Source organism: Moschus berezovskii, chromosome 14 (genome assembly GCF_049115385.1).
Source record: "Moschus berezovskii isolate FMDL1 chromosome 14, NW_MosBer_1.0, whole genome shotgun sequence".
NCBI lineage: Eukaryota > Metazoa > Chordata > Mammalia > Artiodactyla > Moschidae > Moschus > Moschus berezovskii.
The window spans coordinates 82741155-82764641 of record NC_142473.1 but is presented as its reverse complement, the minus strand read 5'-3'; the positions used below and the strand labels follow the sequence as shown (position 1 = coordinate 82764641).

Sequence of the window (23487 nt, the reverse complement as noted above, 5' to 3'; positions counted from 1 at the left end):
TTTCAGTATTGAACTTATGATACTTTTCAGGAATTAGCTAATCACTGATGCATTATTATTTATACATATTGCTAGATTAAATATGTTCAATTTTTGTTTAGAATTTTTGAATATCTATTGACTTGTATTTTTTTCTTAATACCTTTTCCTGTTTTTTATACTATTGGAAAGTATTGCTTTAAAAGTTGAGAAATGCAAAATGTTTTTTTGGTGTTTGGCTCCAAAATCACTGCAGATGGTGATTGCAGCCATGAAATTAATGTAAAGTAATTAGCTGCCAATTAAAATAAATAAATTTTTAAAAAAGATGCTTACTCCTTGGAAGGAAAGTTATGACCAACCTAGACAGCATATTAAAAAGCAGAGACATTACTTTGTCAGCAAAGGTCCATCTAGTCAGGGCTATGGTTTTCCAGTAGTCATGTATGGATATGAGAGTTGAACTATAAAGAAATCTGTGTGCCAAAGAATTGATGCTTTTGAACTGTGGTTTTGGAGAAGATGCTTGAGAGTCCCTTGGACTGCAAGGTAATCCAACCAGTCCATCCTGAAGGAAATCAGTCCTGGGTGTTCATTTGTAGGACTGATGTTGAAGCTGAAACTCCAATACTTTGGCCACCTGATGCAAAGAGCTGACTCATTTGAAAAGACCCTGATGCTGGGAAAGATTGGGGGCAGGAGGAGAAGGGGATGACAGAGGATGAGATGGTTGGATGGCATCACCAACCATGGCTTTGGGTGGACTCTGGGAGTTGGTGATGGACAGGGAGGCCTGGTGTGCTGCGGTTCAGGGGGTTGCAGAGAGTCGGATAAGACTGATACTTCACTTTGTACCTACCATTCTCTCTCTGTCTCCCCCATAGCACGCCCACTCTCCTTGACTATTCCGTGGTCTATAGCTGCTAATTCATTCTACTACACTCTAAAAATTGATTTAACTACTTTGCTTATTTTTCATTACTTTTTCTCAGAAATGGCAAAGATTTTTTTCTTCTGTTTTTCTTACACGAATGGATTTATAGCCCTTAGAAGTGTGACTGACATGCAAAAGTCATTCTCTAAAATATGTGAAGAACTCATTTATATTTTCTTTTTCCTCTGAATATCATATCAGGGTCAAAAGAGTGTCTGGACTCCGGTTGCGCATGCATAAATAGTAAAGTCCCATAGAACACGGTGACCGCTGTCAGGTGGGACCCAGAGCTAGCAAAAGCCTTGTGCCTGCCTTCAGCAGAGTTCATCCTGAGAGTGGATTCAAGAATAAGAAGGTAAGAAACAAGAACTATCAAAAGGGAGACTATCAAATTAAAACATGCTAAGTTCAGTTCAGTTCAGTTCAGTCGCTCAGTCGTGTCCGACTCTCTGTGACCCCATGAATCACAGCACACCAGGCCTCCCTGTCCATCACCAACTCCCGGAGTTCACTCAAACTCATGTCCATCAAGTCGGTGATGCCATCCAGCCATCTCATTCTCTGTCGTCCCCTTCTACTCCTGCCCCCAATCCTTCCCAGCATCAGACTTTTTTCCAGTGAGTCAACTCATCACATGAGGTGGCCAAAGTATTGGAGTTTCAGCTTTAGCATCAGTCCTTCCAATGAACACCCAGGATTGATCTCCTTTAGAATGGACTGGTTGGATCTCCTTGCGGTCCAAGGGACTCTCAAGAGTCTTCTCCAGCACCACAGTTCAAAAGAGGAGAATGAAAAGGTTGGCTTGAAACTCAACATTCAGAAAACGAAGATCATGGCATCTGGTCCAATCACTTCATGGCAAATAGATGGGGAAACAGTGGAAACAATGTCAGACTTATTTTGGGGGGGCTCCAAAATCACTGCGGATGCTGATTGCAGCCATGAAATTAAAAGACGCTTACTCCTTGGAAGGAAAGTTATGACCAACCTACATATTATATTAAAAAGCAGAGACATGACTTTGCCAACAAAGGTCCGTCTAGTCGAGGCTATGGTTTTTCCCGTGGTCATGTATGGATGTGAGAGTTGGACTGTGAAGAAAGCTGATCGCCGAAGAATTGATGCTTTTGATGCTAAGTTAAGAATAATCAATTGAATTTCATGTGTATTTGAACAGAGCAAAGATATCAAGGGGAGACAGTCACAGTAGAAATGTTTGCTGAAATGGTAGCCACAGAGGATAAATTAAAACCCTTTACAGTGACTAGAAGAGACACAGATGTGCAATAGAAATAAGGAGTTGCTAGCAGCACCCAGCACACCCTTTGTGACACGATGACTGGGTAGAGCAGCGGTGACAGACGGCCACACAGCGGTCGTAGGACATAGCTTCCAGAATAACAAGCTCGTGAATGATGAACAGAAGAAAGAAAGCTATTGCTCTGTACAAAAATAATAGGCGATTTTATTTTGATCCACAACAAAATTTGCTAACATTTTGGGTCCCGTGGTTGTTGAATAACTAAGATCAGTAAGGGCCAGGTACCTGAGAAAGAAGTACGTGGGTGTCTGCAGCCTGGAGTCCACCTTGGTGAGGATGACCGTGCCCAAGTTGCCCACCACGGAGATCCCGTAGATGATGAGGAAGAGCCCAAACAATGGAGCCCGCAGCTCAGGGCGGTCTGTGATTCCCATGAGGATGAATTCACTCAGCACTGTTCTGTTGTGTTTTCCCATCTGGGCTTATCAGAAAATCTATTCTTGACAGAGATAACAGCATAGTCACGCAGCACATTTAGGTAAGTTTTGGGTATTTTATATATATATATATATATGTCTACATTTACATTTTATGCTTTATTAATACTCTGTGCCCACTGCCTGGAAATAAAGCATAGTTGTATAAAAATATTAATAGACATGAAGATAGAAATACATGTGGAGACAAGGAGAGATGTGTAACTTCCCAAAGGGGAACATTTGTCCTCCAAAGAATATTTGATAAATCTCCACACTGTTCTCCATAGTGGCTGCACTAGTTTGCATTCCCACTAACAGTATAAGAGGGTTCCCTTTTCTCCACACCCTCTCCAGCATTTATTGCATGTAGACTTTGGGATAGCAGCCATTCTGACTGGTGTGAAATGGTATCTCATTGTGGTTTTGATTTGTATTTCTCTGATTATAAGGGATGTTGAGCATTTTTTCATGTGTTTTTTAGCCATCTGTATGTCTTCTTTGGAGAAATGTTTGTTTAGTTCTTTGGCCCATTTTTTGACTGGGTCATTTATTTTTCTGGAATTGAGCTGCAGGAGCTGCTTGTATATTTTGGAGATTAATCCTTTATCAGTTGCTTCATTTGCTATTATTTTCTCCCATTCTGAAGGCTATCTTTTCACCTTGCTTATAGTTTCCTTTGCTGTGCAGAAGCTTTTGATTTTAATTAGGTCCCATTTGTTTATTTTTGCTTTTATTTCCAATATTCTGGGAGGTGGGTCTCGGAGGATCCTAACTGCCATATGATCCAGCAATCGCACTCCTGGGCACACACACCGAGGAAACCAGAATTGAAAGAGACACATGTACTCCAATGTTCATTGCAGCACTGTTTATAATAGCCAGGACATGGAAGCAACCTAGATGTCCATCTGCAGACGAATGGATAAGAAAGCTTTGGTACATATACACAATGGAGTATTAGCCATTAAAAAGAATGTATTTGAATCAGTTCTAATGAGGTGGATGAAACTATAGCCTATTATACAGAGTGAAGTAAGCCAGAAAGAAAAACACCAATACAATATACTAACGCATATATATGGAATTTAGAAAGATGCAAATGATAACCCTGTATACGAGACAGCAAAAGAGACACAGATGTATAGAACAGTCTTTGGGACTCTATGGGAGTGGGTGAGGGTGGGATGGTTTGGGAGAATGGCATTGAAACATGTATATTATCATATGTGAAATGAATCGCCAGTTCAGGGTTGATGCATGATACAGGATGCTCAGGGCTGGTGTGCGGGGATGACCCAGAGGGAGGATAAGGGGAGGAGGGAGGTGGGAGGGAGGTTCGGGAGGGGGAACTCATGTACCCCCGGGGAGGATTCATGTCAATGTAAAGCAAAACCAACCAATATAATATTGTAAAATAATTAGCCTCCAATAAAAATTTAAAAAAAACAAAGAATATTTGATAATGCTTTGAACAATCTTGGTTTTCATCACTGCAGGACGGATACCACTGGCTTCTAATAATTAAGATTTAGTGAGGCTTATGAACATCTTACTAGATTAGGGTAGACCCAATAATTAAGGATTATACAGCCCAAAATGTCAGAGAACTAAGATTGGCAAGCCCTGATATGTGTGTGCATATGGCTAACAGTCCATAGGGTAGCCAAGAGTCAGACACAACTGAAGTGACTTAGCAAACACACACATAGATCCGTACAAAGATAAATAAAAAACAGAAAGGAAAATAAACGATATACACTTTAGCTTCTTTATGCTTGGGAATGTTTGGAAGCCCTCACTTTAAAACATATTTATGGAAAGACTTTATGTCTACTGAATGCACAGGATGAAATGACGAACACACTTGCCTAATGTTGGAAAGAGATCTGAAGTTAAAGAAGTTCTATCAGATCATGTTTGCATAATTGGCTTTTGTATCAGGAAGCATTTTGAGAAGTATGCATAGGCAGTATAATCCGTTATATGTACATTTTTGGTACATGCAAAGTAGTACTTTGGCAAATACAAGCTATCTTAACCTCTTGATGCATGCGTGCCTGCTCAGTCACTGGAGTTGTGTCTGACTCTTCCCGACCCCGGGCACCTTAGCCCACCCGCCTTCTCCGTCCACAGGGTTATCCAAGCAAGAATCCTAGAGTGGGTTGCCATGCCCTCCTCCAGGGAACTGAACCCTTGTGTCCTGCAGTGCAGGTGGATTTTTTACCTCTGAGCCATAGGGGAAGCCCCTAATGTCTTTATATCCATGACCAAAATCAACTATTTCTTGCAAGGTTGTTGGGAAGATAATTAAGAATGAAATCTTTCAGTGTATTCATGGCACCTGGAAATATCTTCATATGTCAGCTAAATAGAATTTTCCTGTTATTTATTTTTCATTTCTTAATAGAGACAGCAAGTTACTTAAAACAGGTTGCTTTTACACATGTATGTACAAATTCTGTTTGTGTGACTTAACTTCTTTTCAGGGGTATGATGATGAATAGATATTGTGTTTCCAGGTAAGAGTCCTCAGTGCCCCCACCATGACCTGACTGACGCCTACAAGGGGCGTAGAATCAGTGCTATATTGCAAATCACCAGACAATCTGGATATTGGTAAAATATGGCACCACACAAAATAAACTATCTGTTTATCTGTAATGGAAACTCTGTCTTGGCTTTCTCATGTGCTTCATAAAATACATATTGTGAACAATTTATGGATTCTTTTCTGCCCTTTGAGACTCTCCCTAAGGAGATGCCAAGCAATTTCTTGATCATCCCTGAAGCATTTGAAATCTTACCAGAAACAAAGGAGGAGGTGTGGCTATTAGTAGTCTTGAGCAATTTGTGTTTCCCCGTAGCCGAGTCAGATTCATTTGTGTGCATTTCACTTTCCTTTCCCTCCTGCTTGCTGCTGCTGCTGCTCAGTCGTGCCCAAGTCTGTGCGACCCCACAGATCGCAGCCCATACTGGGGTCCCTATTAATTCTGTGGCTCTGCAGTGATCTCCTTCAGTGAATGGCATAATGGGGATGTATTAAGTCACTGTCTTATTTAAAATGTTTAAATACACTAAAGATAATAATATGATGTGTCTAGATAAGGTCATGTTTCCTTTTTACTTTTTCTTTTTAAAACTCTAGGGAGAGGAGTTAGCTCCCTCTAGTTTACACTCTTATTCCATACAGCATCATCACCATTCTGTCACAGAATTCTCCTTCATTTGCTTTGTTTTCATCACATTTCAATGCAATGAAACATTGAACTGGACATTTTCACTATCACATGCATGCAATACCCATTCTCATTTTTCTGTCTCAATTCACAGATTCTACTGTGCTCATGTAAGCCTTACATGATCAATGTATTTTGCAGTATTGCCATATTTGTGCACATATGTTTTACTATGTCTACATATTATTGAGCAGTAAATTGCATTGTTGAATATAATTTGCTGATTATTTGTCATATACCATGATGTGAATTTTTTTTCTTCTTTATCCGTTACAGTAAAAAATACATAAAGAAAGTCGTGGATCTCTTCTTTATTAATCCATATGTTGTTTCTCCTAATCCTCAGCTATCGTGAACACTACTACAACATATAGGCCAATGAAAAGCCTGGAGTTTGACATGTTAGTATGCTGTGAACAAATTCTACACAATACACACAACACACATCCACCTCTGTGAGTGTCCCTGTGTAGACAGAGGTAGAGACAGGACTTCTGAGTTTTTATGCCAGGCTGAATTGAGAGTCCACACTACAGATCATGGGAGAAGTGCTTGCTTTTTTCAAATGCCTAATTTTTAACAAAATATCATAGGGAATCACAAAGAAACACACAAAAACATCACAAGGAAACAAGGGAACTAGATCAATTCAAACAAACATAACTCTCCCATATATGAACAAACCGAGGGCATAAACAGAGGTAGAAAGTAATTTAAAGGGAACCAGATCAAAAACTCAAAAGCTGAAAACACAATTGAATTAAAATTTTACTACCTGGTGTCACCAACAGATTAGAATAATCAGAAGTTAATAATCAGGGAATTAAACTCAAGTCCTTTTAAAATATTGAGTATGAGGAGTCAATAATGATAATACTAATAGTAAAAATAATAAGTGAACAGAGACTAGGGACCTAGAAGACACCACTAAAAGAGTTTATTTAAGGAAATAATGGGCAAGAATTCCCCAAATTTGAAGAAAGACTGATACAAAAGTACAACTGCATGAAACTAACACATATAAGTAGGGGGAAAAATTCCAGAGCTCACACAGAAACATATTATGGTCAAGTTGTGGCAATTAAGTCATTTAAATTCCCCTCTGTACCTACTATTCTTCCTTAGCCTCACATAGCATACACACAGTCCTTGATTGCTCTGATGGTCTATTCTACTGTCCTCTAAAGTACACTTAATTGTTATGCTTATATTTCATCACTTCTCAGAGATGGCAAACGTTTTTGCCTTTTTCTTTTTGTCAATGTATTTATACCACTTAGGAGTGTGACTGTCAAATAGAATACTCTAAATTCATGATGATCTTATATGTATTTGCTTTTCCCTCTGAAAGCACCCACAGCAAGGTGGAAAGTACCTAACCCAATTTGTAGGGATGACATTGACAGTGAATTTTAAGGAAAGATACTGCAAAGTCTTTTCCATGTCCTTTGTATTGCACATTTTACATCTTTGTTTCTTAAGCTATAGATCAAGGGATTTAACATGGGAATAACGAGAGTGTAAAATATAGATGCCACTTTGTCAGTGTCAAAGGAATGGCTGGACTCTGGTTGCACATACATAAATAGTAAAGTCCCATAGAACACAGTGACCACTGTCAGGTGGGACCCACAGGTGGAAAAAGCCTTCTGCCTACCTTCAGCAGAGCTCATCCTGACAATAGCTGAGAGGATGAGCAGGTAAGACACAAGGACTATCAGAAGAGAGAAAATCAAATTAAATCCTGATAAGACCAGGATAATTAATGCAATTTCATGTGTGTTTGAACAGAGCAGGGATAATATGGGGAGACTGTCACAGTAGAAATGACTAATGACATTGTCGCCGCAGAAGGATGAATTGAAAATCGTTACAGTGACTAGAAGAGACACGAATGAGCTATAGAGGTAGGGGATTGCCACCAGGGCCCGGCACACCCTTTGTGACACGATGACTGTGTACAGCAGGGGGTGGCAGATGGCCACATAGCGGTCATAGGACATTGCGGCCAGAATAAAAAGCTCACTAATAATGAACACGATGAAGAAAGCCAGCTGCGTGGCACACAAATGATAGGAGATTTTATTCTGATTCACAACAAAGTTTACCAACATTTTGGGGCCCACAGCTGTTGAATAACCCAGATCAGTAAGAGCCAGGTGCCTGAGAAAGAAGTACATGGGTGTCTGCAGCCTGGAGTCCACCTTGGTGAGGATGACCATGCCCAAGTTGCCCACCATGGAGATCCCGTAGATGATGAGGAAGAGCCCAAACAATGGAGCCCACAGCTCAGGGCGGTCCGTGATTCCCATGAGGATGAATTCACTCAGCACTGTCCCATTGTGTATTTCCATTTTATCAGAAAACCTATTTTAATAGAGACATCGTATAGTCAATGATATCATTAACGAAATTTAGTGATTTCTTTTACATACATGACATAAATAAATTTAAATTATATTTTAAACACAAAGAAACAATTCTGCATCCTTTAAGTAAAACATACAATACAAATAGAAATAAAAAAGAGAGGCAAATATACATCTGGAGAAAGAGAGAGACCTGTAGTTTTTCACTGGTGAAGATTAACCCCACAAAGAACATGTAACAATATTTTGAGGCCTGTTGGTTGTCAGCATTGGAGGTAGTTAGAAACCAGTGAGACTGGTATTTATCCTAATATATTAGGGCTGCCCCCAAAACAACAAGGGGGCTTCTCCAATGGCTTAGTGAATAAAGAATCTGCTTGCAGCGCAGGAGACTCAGAAGACATGCGTTCAATCCCTGGGATGGAAGATACCCTGAAGGAGGAAATGGCAACCCATGCCAGAATTCTTGCCAAGAAAATTCAGTGGATACAATCTGTGGGGTCACAAACTGTTGGGCGTAGCAACAAGGAATTATACAGCCCAAAGTGCCAAAGGGCCAAGACTGACCAGAGTTAGTAGATGTGTGGATATAGATACGGATTGATATAAATATAGATGAGGGACACATGTCTAAAAAAATTTTATAAATTTTAGGTGCTGTTTTATAGGTGAAGGTAAACTTTTCTGTCACCTTTTGGATAATGACCATCACACCATTACATCCACAAAATTAAAGTCACATAATATTCCATACTATACACGCTAAACTTTACCTCATAAAAATTGAAACCCAAATTGCAATTATGTGTAGAAACATTTAGAAGCCTTTATGTTAAAATAAGTTTATCTGAAAGCCCTTATATCTACAGGGGGTGCAAGATGATAAAATTAATACATTTGACCAATACTGAACAGAGGTGTAAAAATAAGGGAATCCTAATGTATCATACTACATTGTTTTTTATTTTTTTATTCTTTTTTTTTTTACAGGGAATCATTCCATATAACATACATGGGTTGATACAATATCTGTTATCGCTATACTTTTTGTATATGCAAACAAATAAATAGTCATAAGAAAACATAATTCTTATATGACTATTACTAAGAAAACAGAATGATACCAGAGTAGAATATAGATTTTTCAACGCAAAAGAATTGACCGAGGTTTGCAAAACTGTACAGTAGGTGGTGATCAAAATCGTCCCCAAGAAAAAGAAATGCAAAAAGTCAAAATGGTTGTCTGAAGAGGCCTTACAAATAACTGAGAATAGACGAGAAGCTAAAGACAGAGGAGAAAAGGAAAGATATAGCATCTGAATGCAGAGTTCCAGAGAATAGTAAGGACAGATAAGAGAGCCTTCCTAAGTGATCAATGAAAAAAAATAGAGGAAAACAATAGAATGGGAAAGACTAGAGATCTCTTGAAGAAAATTACAGATACCAAGGGAACGTTTCATGCAAATATGGGCACAATAAAGGACAGAAATGGTAGGGACCAAACAGAAGCAGATAATATTAAGAAGAACTAGCAAGAATACACAGAAGAACCAAAAAAAAAAAAAAATTAATGACCCAGATAACCAAAATGGTGTGATCACTCAATATGCCAGCAAATTTGCAAAACTCAGCAGTGGCCGCAGGACTGGAAAAGGTCAGTTTTGATTCAGTACCAAAGAAAGGCAGTGCCAAAGAATGTTCAAACTACCACACAACTGCACTCATCTCACATGCAAGCAAAGAAATGCTCAAAATTCTCCAAGCTAGGATTCAACATTACATGAACCGAGAACTTCCAGATGTTCAAACTGAATTTATTATTTTTTATTATTTTTAATTTTTTTTTAATTGGAGGCTAATTACTTTGCATTATTGTATTGGTTTTGCCATATACACTGACATGAATCCGCCCCGGGTGTACATGTGTTCCCCATCTTGAACCCCCCTCCCACCTCCCTCCCCATCCCATCCCTCTGGTTCATTCCAGTGCACCACCCCGAGCATCCTGTATCATACATTGAACCTGGACTGGCGATTCGTTTCACATATGATAATATACATGTTTCAATGCCATTCTCCCAAACCATCCCACCCTCACCCTCTCCTACAGAGTCCCAAAGACTGTTCTATACATCTGTGTCTCTTTTGCTGTCTCATATACAGGTGGTACATATACACAATGGAGTATTACTCAGCCATTAAAAAGAATGCATTTGCAACAGTTCTAATGAGGTGGATGAAACTGGAGCCTATTATACAGAGTGAAGTGAGCCAAGAAGAAAAACACCAATACAGTATACTAACACATATATATGGAATTTAGAAAGATGATAACGATAACCCTGTATACGAGACAGCAAACTGAATTTAGAAAAGGCAGAGGAACCAGAGATCAAATTGCCAACATCCAATGGATCATAGAAAGAGCAAGAGAATTACAGAAAAACATCTACTTCTGCTTCATTGACTGTGCCAAAGCCTTTGACTGTGGATCACAATAAACTATGAAAAATTCTTAAAGAGATGGTAATAGTAGACCACCTAACCTGCCTCCTGAGAAACCTGTATGCAGGTCAAGAAGCAACAGTTGGAACCAGACATGGATCAAAGTGTTCTTTGCCAACAAAGGACTGTACAGTCAAAGCTATGGTTTTCCAGTAGTGATGCATATATGTGACAGTTGGGCCATAAAAAAGGCTGAGCACTGAAGAACTGACGCTTTTGAACTGTGGGGTTAGAGAAGACTCTGGAGAGTCCCTTGGACTGCAAGGAGATCCAGCCAGTCAGTCTTAAAGGAAACCAATCCTGAATATTCATTGGAAGGACTGATGCTGAAGCTGAAGCTCCAACACTTTGGCCACCTCATGTGAAGAGCTGAGGTATTCACAAGGTCTTTTCATAGAAAAGACCCTGATGCTGGGAAAGACTGGAGGCGGGAGGAGAAGGGGATGACGGAGAAGGGGATGACAGAAGAGGAGATGGTTGGATGGCATCGCTGACTCAATGGACATAAGTTTGAGCAGGCTCCAGTAGATGGCAAAGGACAGGGAGACTCTGGCATACTGCAGTCCATGGTGTCACAATGAGTCAGACATGATGAAGTGTCAACAACTAAAACAAAAGCAATAGCAAGAAAAAAAAAAAAAAACAGTGATTTTTAAAAAAATGTGCTAATACATTACTGAAAAAAAAAAGGAATAAGAAATAGAATTGATACTATTACAAGAAAAACAAGTGTTGGGATTCTCTGTGAACTCTAGAAAAGAAAATAAAAATATAATATTCATAAAATTAAATTATGTGTGTGTTGATTGGAAATCCACATTTATCTCATCAAATACATTGCTTATAAGGTTTTGAACCTCTGATGTCCTAACCTATCCCCATATACATGATTTCTTGTATCAGAAATATGGCACTACAAATAGGAAAACATGAAGTGACATAAATCTTTGTTTAGTTTGCTTATGAAAGGCTACAGAAAAAGAAAATAACTACACTGGTAAATGCTGATTTTCCTGTAAGATAAGGTGGGGGGCGGGGCGGGGGGGCATTGAAGAGAATTTTGTGTTTGTTTGTTTCACCAGCTTTGAAGTTGTATGAAATGCATGAAATTACTTTTCCATAATTTATTACCTGTGCTGATCTCATTATTATTATTTTTAGAACTATACTCTAAAAAAATTATGTGTTTTCTGTCCAGTTCCACTAGAAACTGAACTTGCTAGATTGCAGATTCACCACGGTAACACTGGGTACTCAAAATTCCTAGCCTCCAAAAATTTCTTTTCACATCACAGTGCAAGATGAAAAACCCTGCTTTTGCTCATCAAGAGATCAGAAATATCCCCATGAATACATTGATTTAATTATTCATTAAAAACACTATATTTTGAGAAGGCGATAAGATCCCAGAGTCACTGACTAAGGACTTGGAAGAACACCAAACTAGAAATTGACCACCAGCAGCTTTGTAATTCTGACTTAATTTTTTTTTAAATTCCTGAATCTTCAGGTTTTCTTGTACCACAGTTGTGTCTTTTCTTATTCATACAATTAAACATTTATAGAAAACATTTGTTGCTATTGTTCAGTCCCTAAGTCATGTCAGTCTCTTTGTGACCCCATGGACTACAGCACAGCAGGCCTCCAAATATTAAATTATATGACACTGACATCTCAAAGATGCTCCTTAGTATTTGTGACAATATTTGAGTGGTTATAGGCAGGAAAAGGGGTGCAATTCTATTCTGCTCATGCAGTACCAATAGAAAGTTGTACAAGGAGAAGAGCCAAATATCCTCATGTTTCTCCATGATTTGTCATGGAGTAAAACGGCTATCTTGTCACCAAAGCTATCCATCTATTGTTAAAATTAGGCTCCACATGAAATATGCTGTTTACCTGTAATGAAACCTCTGTTTGACTTTCTCATGTGCTTTGCAACACAAATGGTGAGAACAATTTATGCATTTTTCTCTCCCTCTCTGACTCTCCCTGAGGAGTTGACAAGCAATTTCTTGACTGTCCCTGAAGCATTAAAATACAACAGAATGCAAGTATGAGGTGTATTTATTAATAATCCAGAGCAGTTTGTATGTACCTGTAAATGTTACATAGATTGGTTTCCTGTTTGTTACCCTTTATTAATGTTCTCATTTTTCCTGCTTTGACGGTTAATTTCTGTACCCATTTGGCTAGGGTGTGGTGCCCAATTGTTTAGTTAAATATCAGTCTAGTGTCACTGTGAAAATTTTTCTTTTTTAAATTTTTATTAACATTTAAATGAATAGACTTTCAGTACAGCCAATTGCGCCTCAAAATATAGGTGGGCTTCATCTAATCAATTGAAGGTCTTCAAAAGCAAATACTGAGGTCCTTTAATGGAAAAAGTGTCTGTCTCTAGACATTATGTAAGTAATTAAATAAACTGAAAGTAACAATGCATCACATAGATTTTATATATGTATATAAATATATGTATATATATAAAGGACAGGGAGCTATATTTAATATCCTATAATAAACCATAATGGACATAGATATATATATCGTCTTTATCTGCTATTTCCAAGTTCCAAATTGATCCCTCCCCCTACTTTCTACTTTGGTAACCATAAGTTTTTTTTCTGAGTTTGTTTCTGTTCTATTGCTAGGTTAGTTTGCAGCATTGCTTTTAGATTCCGCGTGTCAGTGATATCATGCGGTATTTGTCTTTCTCTTTCTGACTTAGTACGATATGCTCTAAATTTATCAGTACTGATACAAGCGGCATTATTTCCTCTATTTTGATGACTGAACAGTATTTCATCATGCACACACACCACGTCTTTATCTGTCCGTCCCTCAGCGGGCAGGCGTCTCCCAAGTCTTGGCTACTGTTATTGGCGCTTCCATGAGCCTTGAGGTTCGTGTATCTTTCTGACACATATGTGTTCGCAAGTGGGATTGCTGGGTCATATGGCAGCTCTGGTTTGTTCAGGAGCCTCCATACCGTTTTCCATAGAGGCGATGGTGGTTCAGTCGCTAACTCGTGCCCGACTCTTGCGACCTCATAGTGGCAGCACCAAATTATATTTCTACCAACAGTGTAGGAGGAGTCCTCTTCATACCCTCTCTAGCATTTGCTATTTGTAGACTTTTTAAATGATAGTCATTCTGAAGAGTGGGAAGTGATATCTTACTGCAGTTTTGATTTGCATTTCTCTAATAATTATCAAAGTTGTGCATCTTTTTATACGCTTATTGGCCATTTGTATGTCTTTTTGGAGAAATGTCTATTTAGATCTTCTGCTCATTGTTTGACTGAGAGCAGTCTTCCCCTAAATATACACATATTCCGTTCACTCAACTTCTCAAGTGTTTATTTAAGCATCATTCTTACATAAGGCCACCTGACAACTTTAATCAAAATTTAAGCTCCATCCTGGCTATTTCCTCTTTTTCGTTTTCATATTGCTCAACAACATCAATCATATTATACAGCTACTTTTCATTCTGCAAATTTTCCATATTTTCTCTAAGCTTCATGAAGAATGAGTCTTGGTTGTTACAAAGCCAATGATTGCTTAATTTCTTGAATGAATCATTTATGTAATATTTATCAGCCATTCTTTTTTGTACCTTTTACTCTGCTAGCACTACAGAAAAACTGTGAATGTTCTATACATTATCTGGTTTATAAAAATAAGTGCTTTAAGGAAGAGACACAAAATAGGTTACACATGAGAACACGTGGGAATGGCAATTAGATGAGGGCCTGAAACTAGGCATGGGTGAATATTTGAGCAGGGATTAGTCATATGTTAATGATATATTTTGTTTCAAACTAATGAATAGTTTTCTTATTTTTAACTGATTTATTTTAATTGGAGGCTAATTACTTTACATTATTGCATTGGTTTTGCCTTACACTGACATGAATCCGCCCCGGGTGTACATGTGTTCCCCATCCTGAACCCCCCTCCCACCTCCCTCCCCATCCCATCCCTCTGGTTCATCCCAGTGCACCAGCCCTGAGCATCCTGTATCATGCATCGAACCTGGACTGGTGATTCATTTCACATATGATAATATACATGTTTCAGTGCCATTCTCCCAAATCACCCCACCCTCGCCCTCTCCCACAGAGTCCCAAAGACTGTTCTATACACCTGTGTCTCTTTTGCTGTCACATATACTATGCTTCTCATACATCAATTCTTGTTCATCCAATAGAGGTAAATTTACAAGGCTTAAACAACACCATTAATAGTATACATTCACTAATGCATCACCCATTGTTAACACATCCTAGAGAGAATTTTAAATAGCACATTTGCACATATTTTCCAGTTTCTAGACAGGGCATTTTTTACCTCTTTGTTCCTCAAACTGCAGATCATCGGATTCAGCATGTGTATTACCAAAGTATAAAATAAAGGTGCCGTTTTATCAGTGTCAGAGGAATCACTGGACTTGGGCTGCACGTGCATGAGGAAGATGTTGCCACAGAATATGACCGTCACGGTCAAATGAGAGCCACGGGTGGAGAGAGTCCTGCATCTGCTTTCCGCCGATTTCATCCTGAAGATGGCGACAAGGATCAAGATACAGGACACGAGAACAATCAGAAGAGATGAAACCAAATTAAAAATCGAAAAGATCAGAATCATCCATTTACTTTCACGTGTGTCTGAACAGAGCAAAGATATCAAGGGCAGACTCTCACAGTAGAAATGCTTAATGACATTATGACCACAGAAGGACGAAATAAAAATCTTTATGACGGTCAGCAGAGACAAAAAGAGGCTGCACAGATAGGAAATGGCCACTAGCGTGTGACATAACCTTTGTGACATGATGCTTGTGTAGAGCAGGGGGCTACAGATGGCCACGTAGCCGTCATAGGCCATAGCAGACAGAATGAGAATTTCACTGGTGATAAACGTACTGAAGAAAGTGAGTTGAGTAGTGCACCAGTGACAAGAGATTGTACGCTGATCTACGGCAAAATTCACTAGCATTTTGGGTCCTACAGCTGTTGCGTAACCAAGATCAGTAAAAGCCAGGTGTCTGAGGAAAAAGTGCATGGGTGTGTGTAGCCTGGAGTCTATCATGGTGAGAATGACCAAGCCCAGTTTCCCCCCAACTGAGATCGTGTAAACAGTGAGGAGTCCAAACAAAGGCGCCTGCAGCTCAGGGAGATCGGCGAGTCCTGCGAGGATGAATGCGTTCAGTTCGCCAGATTGTGTTTGTCCAGCCAGGCCACTCAGGAATCATAAACTGGGAATAAATATGAAAATGATTATTAACCTTCATGAGCTATGATGAGATTATCACTGTAATAACTGGTTAAAATCTTAAATCTTATGTTTATGGTTTGTTAATTAAATTGGCAGCTCAGTTCTCTCTCTCCCAAGTCACATAGCTCCTGACAAGTGTCTTAGACAGGAAACATAAACAGTACAAAAAAAATAATAATAAATAATTTGATTTTATCTAAATGAAAATTAAAACAAAGTTTTGTCTGTCAAAGGACATTCTCAAAGTATTAAAAAAGTGACCCTCACAGTGGAAAAAGTTGGGAATCATATGTTTGGTGTGTCTAATATATTGAATATGCAAAACACTTTTATAATTCAACAACAGAAAAACACCCAAATTAAAAACAGACAAAGGATGTGAACAGAAATTTCTCACAGGAGATATACAAATGGCAAATCATCACCTGAAAAGATGTATAAAATACAGTGGACAAGGGTGAACATTGGACCTTCACTGTAAAGCCACACTAAGTACAGAGGTTAGAGAAGCTAAGTCATTTCTAATCCTTCTCCCCTACCCTCCTCTGCTGGTGCCACCAATTATACCTTTCAACAATAAAGGCATGACAGCAAATGTAATCTACCAAGAGAGATCAAAAATATACATTTAAATGCATATATTTAAATATCAAAATAATTTTTTGACAGAATAAAGTGAGTTTTGGAAAGAGCTACTAAATAAATAAAGAATGGAAAATAACCTTAATTTAAGTAAAATATACGTTCCCGCTTCATGATTTTGAAAGGACTGTCTTGTGCGTAAACCTGTATCTGTACGGATTTTCTTCTTCATTCCCATCTCCATTAGACGTGTAGTTAGTCATTTAAGGGATGATCTGACAGCCTCAAGGATTTGTAGGTGGGAGGGAGTGAGAGTCCTCTAACTAATTAGATATTATGGTGTGACGAAGTCAAAATGTAGTGCAATGGATGCTTTAATATTTTATTTTGACCTCACCTCCACAAAAAATAAAAAATGATGACTTTCAAATGGCATTAATCCTTGCAATGATATGGATAAATCTGGGAAACTCATGGTATATTAGAAGCAGATAAATTACAAGGACTGACTAAACTGATAAACACATTAAGATAAAGACTTTTATTCAGACATAGTTGGAAAACACTGTGGGATCTGTCATAATTTGGTGTTAAAATTTTGAAATAAATTCAATTTATATCAAATTGATTTCATATTTATGTACCACTTTATATCATATGATATCAAATATCATATTTCAAATCTTCACTAAGGGTCCAAGTGTAATCATGAAAATCTTAAAGGTGGAGTTTCTTAATAATATTAACTCCCTTTCCAAGGGTTACATTTTTTTTTTTTCACTATTCAAAGAGGACAAGCCTACTACATCAAACTAAATGTGTAGCATTCATCAAAAAATATAATAAAGATGTTTGTTGTTGTCCAGTCACCCATTGTGTCTGACTCTTTCCAACCCCATGGACTGCAGCATGCCAGACCTCCCTGTCCTTCACCACCTCCCAAAGTTTGCTCAAGATCACGTCCATTGCATCAGTGATGCCATCCAGCCAGCCCATCTTCCAGTGCCCTCTTCTCCTTCTGCCTTCAATCTTTTCCAGCATCAGGGACTTTTCCATTGAGTCATCTGTATGCATCAGATGACTGAAATACTGGAACTTCAGCTTCAGCATCAGTCCTTACAATGAGTTTGATTTCCCTTAAGACTGAGTAGTTTGATCTCCTTGCTGTCCAAGGGACTCTCGGAGTTTTCTCCAGCACCACTGTTCTAAGGCATCAATTCTTTGGTGTTCTGTCTTCTTTACGGTCCAGCTCTTACAACCATACATGACCATTGGGAAGACCATAGCCTTGACTATATGGACCTGTGTTGGTAGAGTTATGTCTCTGCTTTTCAACCTACTGTCTAGGTTTCTCATAGGTTTCCTGCCAAGACGCAATCCTCTTCTGATTTCATGGCTGCAGTCACCATCTGCAGTGATCTTAGAGCCCAAGAAGAGGAAATCTTTCATACGTCCACCTTTCCCCTCCTGTCTGCCATGTACAATATCATGGGCCTCTGCCCATAGCTCTTCAGGCACATCGTTTACTGGATCTAATGCCTTTAATCCACTCATTATCCCCACTGCACATTCACAGAGGATTTGATTTAAGTCACACCTTAAAAATGAACATTCAGGAAAGTCAGATCATGCCATCTGGTCCCATCACTTCATGGCAAATAGATAGGGAAACAGTGGAAACAGTGAGAGACTTAATTTTGGGGGGCTCCAAAATCATTGCAGATGGTGACTGTGGCCATGAAATTAAAAGACGCTTGCTCCTTGGAAGAAAAGTTATGACCAACCTAGACAGCATGTTAAAAAGCAGAGACATCACTTTGCCAACAAAAGTCCATCTAGTCAAGGCTACGGTTTTTCCAGTAGTCATGTATGGATGTGAGAGTTGGACTATAAAGAAAACTGAACACAGAAGAATTGATGTTTTTGAACTGTGGCGTTGGAGAAGACAGTTGAGAATCCCTCGGACTGCAAGGAGATCCAACCAGTCCATTCTAAAGGAAATCAGTCCTGAATATTCATTGAAAGGACTGATGCTGAAGCTGAAACTTCAATATTTTGGCCACCTGATGCAAAGAACTGACTGATTGGAAAAGACCCTGATTCTGGGAAAGATTGAGGGCAGGAGGAGAAGGGGATGACAGAGGATTAGAAGGTTGGATGGCATCACCGACTTGATGAACATGAGTTTGAACAAGCTCTAGGAGTTGGTGATGGACAGGGAGTCCTGGCGTGTTGCAGTCCATGGGGTTGCAAAGAGTCGGACTTGACTTAGGGACTGAACTGAACTGATACCTGGCTGGCCTAGTGGTTTTCCCAGCTTTCTTTAGTTTAAGCCTGAATTTTGCTATGAGAAGCTGATGATCTGAGTCACAGTCGGTTCCAGGTCTTGTTTTTGCTAACTGTAAACAGCTTCTCCATCTTTGGCTACAAAGAATGTAATCCATTCTAAAACCAAAAAAAAAAAAAAAGATGTTCTACTCATCACTGGGGATTGGAATGCAAAAGTAGTAAGTCAAAAGAACCTGGAGTAACAGGCAAATTTGTCTTTGAAGAATAAAATGAAGCAGGGCAAAGGCTAACTGAATTCTGCCAAAAGAATGCACTGGTCATAGCGAACACCCTTTGTCAACCACACAGGAGACGACTTTACACATGGACATCAACAAATGGTCAATACCAAAATCAAAGATGTTTACAACAGGGTTAGCCCAGAAACTTCAGTTATCAAAACAGATTGTTAAAGCTATGGCTGAATCACCAAGGTGGGGTATTACGAAATAAAGTTCAAGTCATTGATGAGGCCATGAGTCACTGGACTCTTAGAATCAGAAACACATATAATGTAATCTACTCACCTCTAATGAGGAATCTTCTGTTCCCAGTCTGTTCCTAACAACCCAATGAGAAGAATTTATGGGTTTCTTTGCTCCTTTGAGACTTTTCCTGAGGAGAAATGATACAGTCTGATAATTAGATGCAAAGCATTTTAAAGCTTCAAGCAAAGCCAATGGGACAGAATTACGCAGGATATCTTTATATTCCTATACAAATAAAAGTATGTTAGATAACTTTCCACAGTTTTCCCTGGTTAAGTTTCTTCTACTGCAACCCAGAGCTCTGAAATCAAAACATTGTGTTAATAGGGTAGGCATTTTAGATTTTCTTGCAACCCTTAATTTTCTCCTCTTAATACAGCAGCTTTTCATGACTTCATGGCTGAGGATGTAACGGACAAACATTTGAAAAATTCTTATTGCATTGTTTAAAAATTCACAAGGGAAAATAATATTTATGTTATCAACTTTCTCCTTATTTGCGGTGTTTTATTATTGGAGTATAATATACATATTAATGGAGCATGGCCTGATATCTCGGATAATAAAGAATCTGCCTACAATGTGGGAGACTCGGGTTCAATCCTTGGGTCACGAAGATCCCCTGGAGAAGGGAATGGCAAACCACTCCAGTATTCTTGCATGGAGAATTCCATGGACAAAGTACCTGGTGTTGCAGTCCATGGGGTTGCAAAGAGTCGGACAAAACTGAATGACTAACACTTTCATACATATTAACACATGTGTACAACATAAACTTAAAACTTAACACATTTGCATAATCAGAATCCAGATTAAACAGCAATAACAAAACCTAAACTGAAACATTACCAGGACTCTAAAAGAACCCTTTATTTTTCTTTTTACCATGAACTTTTCCACTAATACACACACAAACACACTTTCATATAACCATTTCTCTGACTTCTAACAGCATAGATTATTTTTACCTATTTTTGTTATTTTATATAAAAGAAATTCTGTATCTGTCATTCTTGAATGTGTATGTGTCTGGCTTTTCTCAATGCTTTATAATATGTAATTATAGATTGCTCATTGTTTATTTCATGTACAATTCCATCTTGTGAATAAATTACAAATTAGTTAAACATTATTGCATTGTTAAATATAAGGATTGGTTCCAGGTTGGAGGTTTATAATTAGTGACTCATTTGAAAAGACCCCGATGTTGGGAAAGATTGAGGGCAGGAGGAGAAGGGGTTGGATGGCATCACCGACTCCATGGACATGGGTTTGGGTAGACTCTGGGAGTTGGTAATGGACAGGGAGGCCTGGTGTGCTGCGGTTCATGGGGTTGCAAAGAGTCGGACACGACTGAACTGAACTGAACTAGTGATACTGTGAACATACGATTTCATTCTATGTTTCAATAAAAATAAAAACATTTTTCCATATGTCTGAGTCTTTATCAGTTCAGTTCAGTTCAGTCGCTCAGTCGTGTCCGACTCTCCGCGACCCCATGAATCACAGCACGCCAGGCCTCCCTGTCCATCACCAACTCCCGGAGTTCACTCAAACTCATGTCCACAGAGTCGGTGATGCCATCCAGACATCTCATTCTCGGTCGTCCCCTTCTCCTCCCGCCCCCAACCTTTCCCAGCATCAGAGTCTTTTCCAGTGAGTCAACTCGTCGCATGAGGTGGCCAAAGTATTGCAGTTTCAGCTTTAGCATAAAATAATGAAAATTAGATTTTTGCCCCATATTTGTTAGATAATCACTTACAGTTTATAAAAATGATGTACTAATGTTATGTAAACGTTTTTTGATAATGCTAATTAAAAAGTTACTCCCACACTCTTTGTGTCCCTACTATTATTTAATATAGAATGGTTTATTCTTGAACGCATTCCTATTTGGGTACATTCCTTATACTGAAATTGCTGAGTCATAGGAGAGTTATATTCAGCATTATTAAATACTGCACAATGAATCTCCAGAGTGGTTATAATCAATATGAATTCTCACTAGCAAATAGTTATGATTGCTCAATATCCTAGTCAAGACTCAATATTTTCCATTATTTCCTTTTTAGTCATTCTGGATGATGCACACAGGTATCATTAATTTTAATTTACATTACTCTAATATTGAATGAAATTGAAAACATTTTCATGTGTTGAAAGGTTACTTAGGTATTTTTTTTTCAAAAAGTGCTTTTTCATGTCCTTTGTTAACTTTGTATTGTAACTCATGTGAATTGTTTATTGATTTGTAGGAGTTGTTTTTGTATTTTACACTGAGTCCTCTCTCAGATGCACTCAATGTAAATAACACGTCTGATTATGTATATCTAATGTAAATATTCTTTTTTTTAATTTATTTATTTTAATTGGAGGCTAATTACTTTAACATATTGTATTGGTTTTGCCATACATTGACATGAATCTGCCTTGGGTGTACATGTGTTCCCCATCTTGAACTCCCCTCCCCATATCATCCCTCTGGTTCATCCCCGTGCACCAGCCCTGAGCATCCTGTATTATGTATTGAACCTGGACTGGAGATTCGTTTCACATATGACAAGATACATGTTTCAATGCCATTCTCCCAAATCATCCCACCCTCGCCCTCTCCCACAGAGTCCAAAAGTCTGTTCTATACATCTGTGTCTCTTTTGCTGTCTCGTATACAGGATTATCGTTACCATCTTTCTGAATTCCATATATATGCGTTAGTATACTGTATTGGTGTTTTTCTTTCTGGCTTACTTCACTCTGTATAATAGGCTCCAGTTTCATCCACCTCATTAGAACTGATTCAAATGTTTTCTTTTTAATTGCTGAGTAATACTCCATTGTGTATATGTATCACAGGTTTCTTATCCATTCATCTACAAATGGACATCTAGGTTGCTTCCATGTCCTGGCTATTATAAACAGTGCTGCGATGAACGTTGGAGTACATGTGTCTCTTTCAATTCTGGTTTCCTCGGTGTGTATGCCCAGGAGTGCGATTGCTGGGTCGTATGGCAGTTCTATTTCAGTTTTTTAAGGAATCTCCACACTGTTCTCCATAGTGGTTGTACTAGTTTGCATTCCCACCAGAGTTGCTTGTTCATACTGTCAATTTTGATGTATAGAATTTCTTTAAATAGTCCAGTTAATCTTTTTAAATCTTATGTAGTTACTTCTTTGTGTGTTCTGTTTAACAATCTGTACCTATTTCAATATCACAAAGACTTCCTACTATGCTTTCCTCTAACATGTTTATTGTTTGCATTTTCACATTTGGATCTTTAATTGAGATAGAACTGATTCTACATAGCATATGTGTTGAAGTAGGCAATGGCACCCCACTCCAGAACTCTTGCCTGGAAAATCCCATGGACGGAGGAGCCTGGTGGGCTGCAGTCCATGGGGTCGCGAAGAGTTGGACACGACTAAGCAACTTCACTTTCACTTTTCACTTTCATGCATTGGAGAAGGAAATGGCAACCCACTCCAGTGTTCTTGCCTGGAGAATCCCAGGGACAGGGGAGCCTGGTGGGCTGCCATCTATGGGGTCGCACAGATTCGGACAAGACTGAAGTGACTTAGCAGCAGCAGCATATATGTAGGTATCTGAATCCTTTTATTTTTCCTAAAATAAATATGCAAATGACTCAATAGCATTTACTGAATAGATACTTCCTTCTCCTTTAGAAAGCAGGGATTCCCCTCAGTCAGATAAGAGTAGATGGCTGGACTGTTTCCTTCATCAGTCTCATTTCATTGATCAGTCTGTCCTCAGCAGAATGCTTTCTAAATTTCTGAAGCTTTATAGGAGGCCACAATGTGTGATTGTGTACCTTCTGCTACTTTACTGTCTTTCTTTAAGATCATCTTTGCTATTTTTGGTGTTTTCACTTTCTGAATAAAGTTTAACATACAAAGTGTCAGTATCTTATAAGTACAGATCAGTATCTTTTCTGTTTGTATCTACTGGTGTAATTTCTGGAGAGTCTGTCACTTAATATTATATCCATTTATGTTGCATTTACTGTTACGCCCATTTATTTTTTTCCTCAT

At 38.6% G+C, this 23487-nt stretch overlaps 1 protein-coding gene and 2 pseudogenes across 1 annotated transcript; all 3 read right to left on the bottom strand.

Moving 5' to 3' along the window:
• Positions 1–1076: 1076 nt before the first annotated feature.
• Positions 1077–2650, bottom strand: LOC148775681 (olfactory receptor 8K3-like; annotated as a pseudogene).
• Positions 2651–7301: 4651 nt separating this feature from the next.
• LOC129554080 (olfactory receptor 8K3-like) lies at positions 7302–8243 on the bottom strand. The gene has a single exon (XM_055422725.2). The coding sequence runs from the start codon at positions 8241–8243 to the stop codon at positions 7302–7304; it is 942 nt and encodes a 313-aa protein (XP_055278700.2).
• A 6797-nt stretch (positions 8244–15040) lies between these two features.
• LOC129553689 (olfactory receptor 8K3-like) lies at positions 15041–18178 on the bottom strand (annotated as a pseudogene).
• Positions 18179–23487: the final 5309 nt, after the last annotated feature.

What these genes read in the sequence shown, in the direction of transcription:
- LOC129554080 (XM_055422725.2), bottom strand. Translation starts at nt 8,243, where the DNA reads ATGGAAATACACAATGGGACAGTGCTGAGTGAATTCATCCTCATGGGA.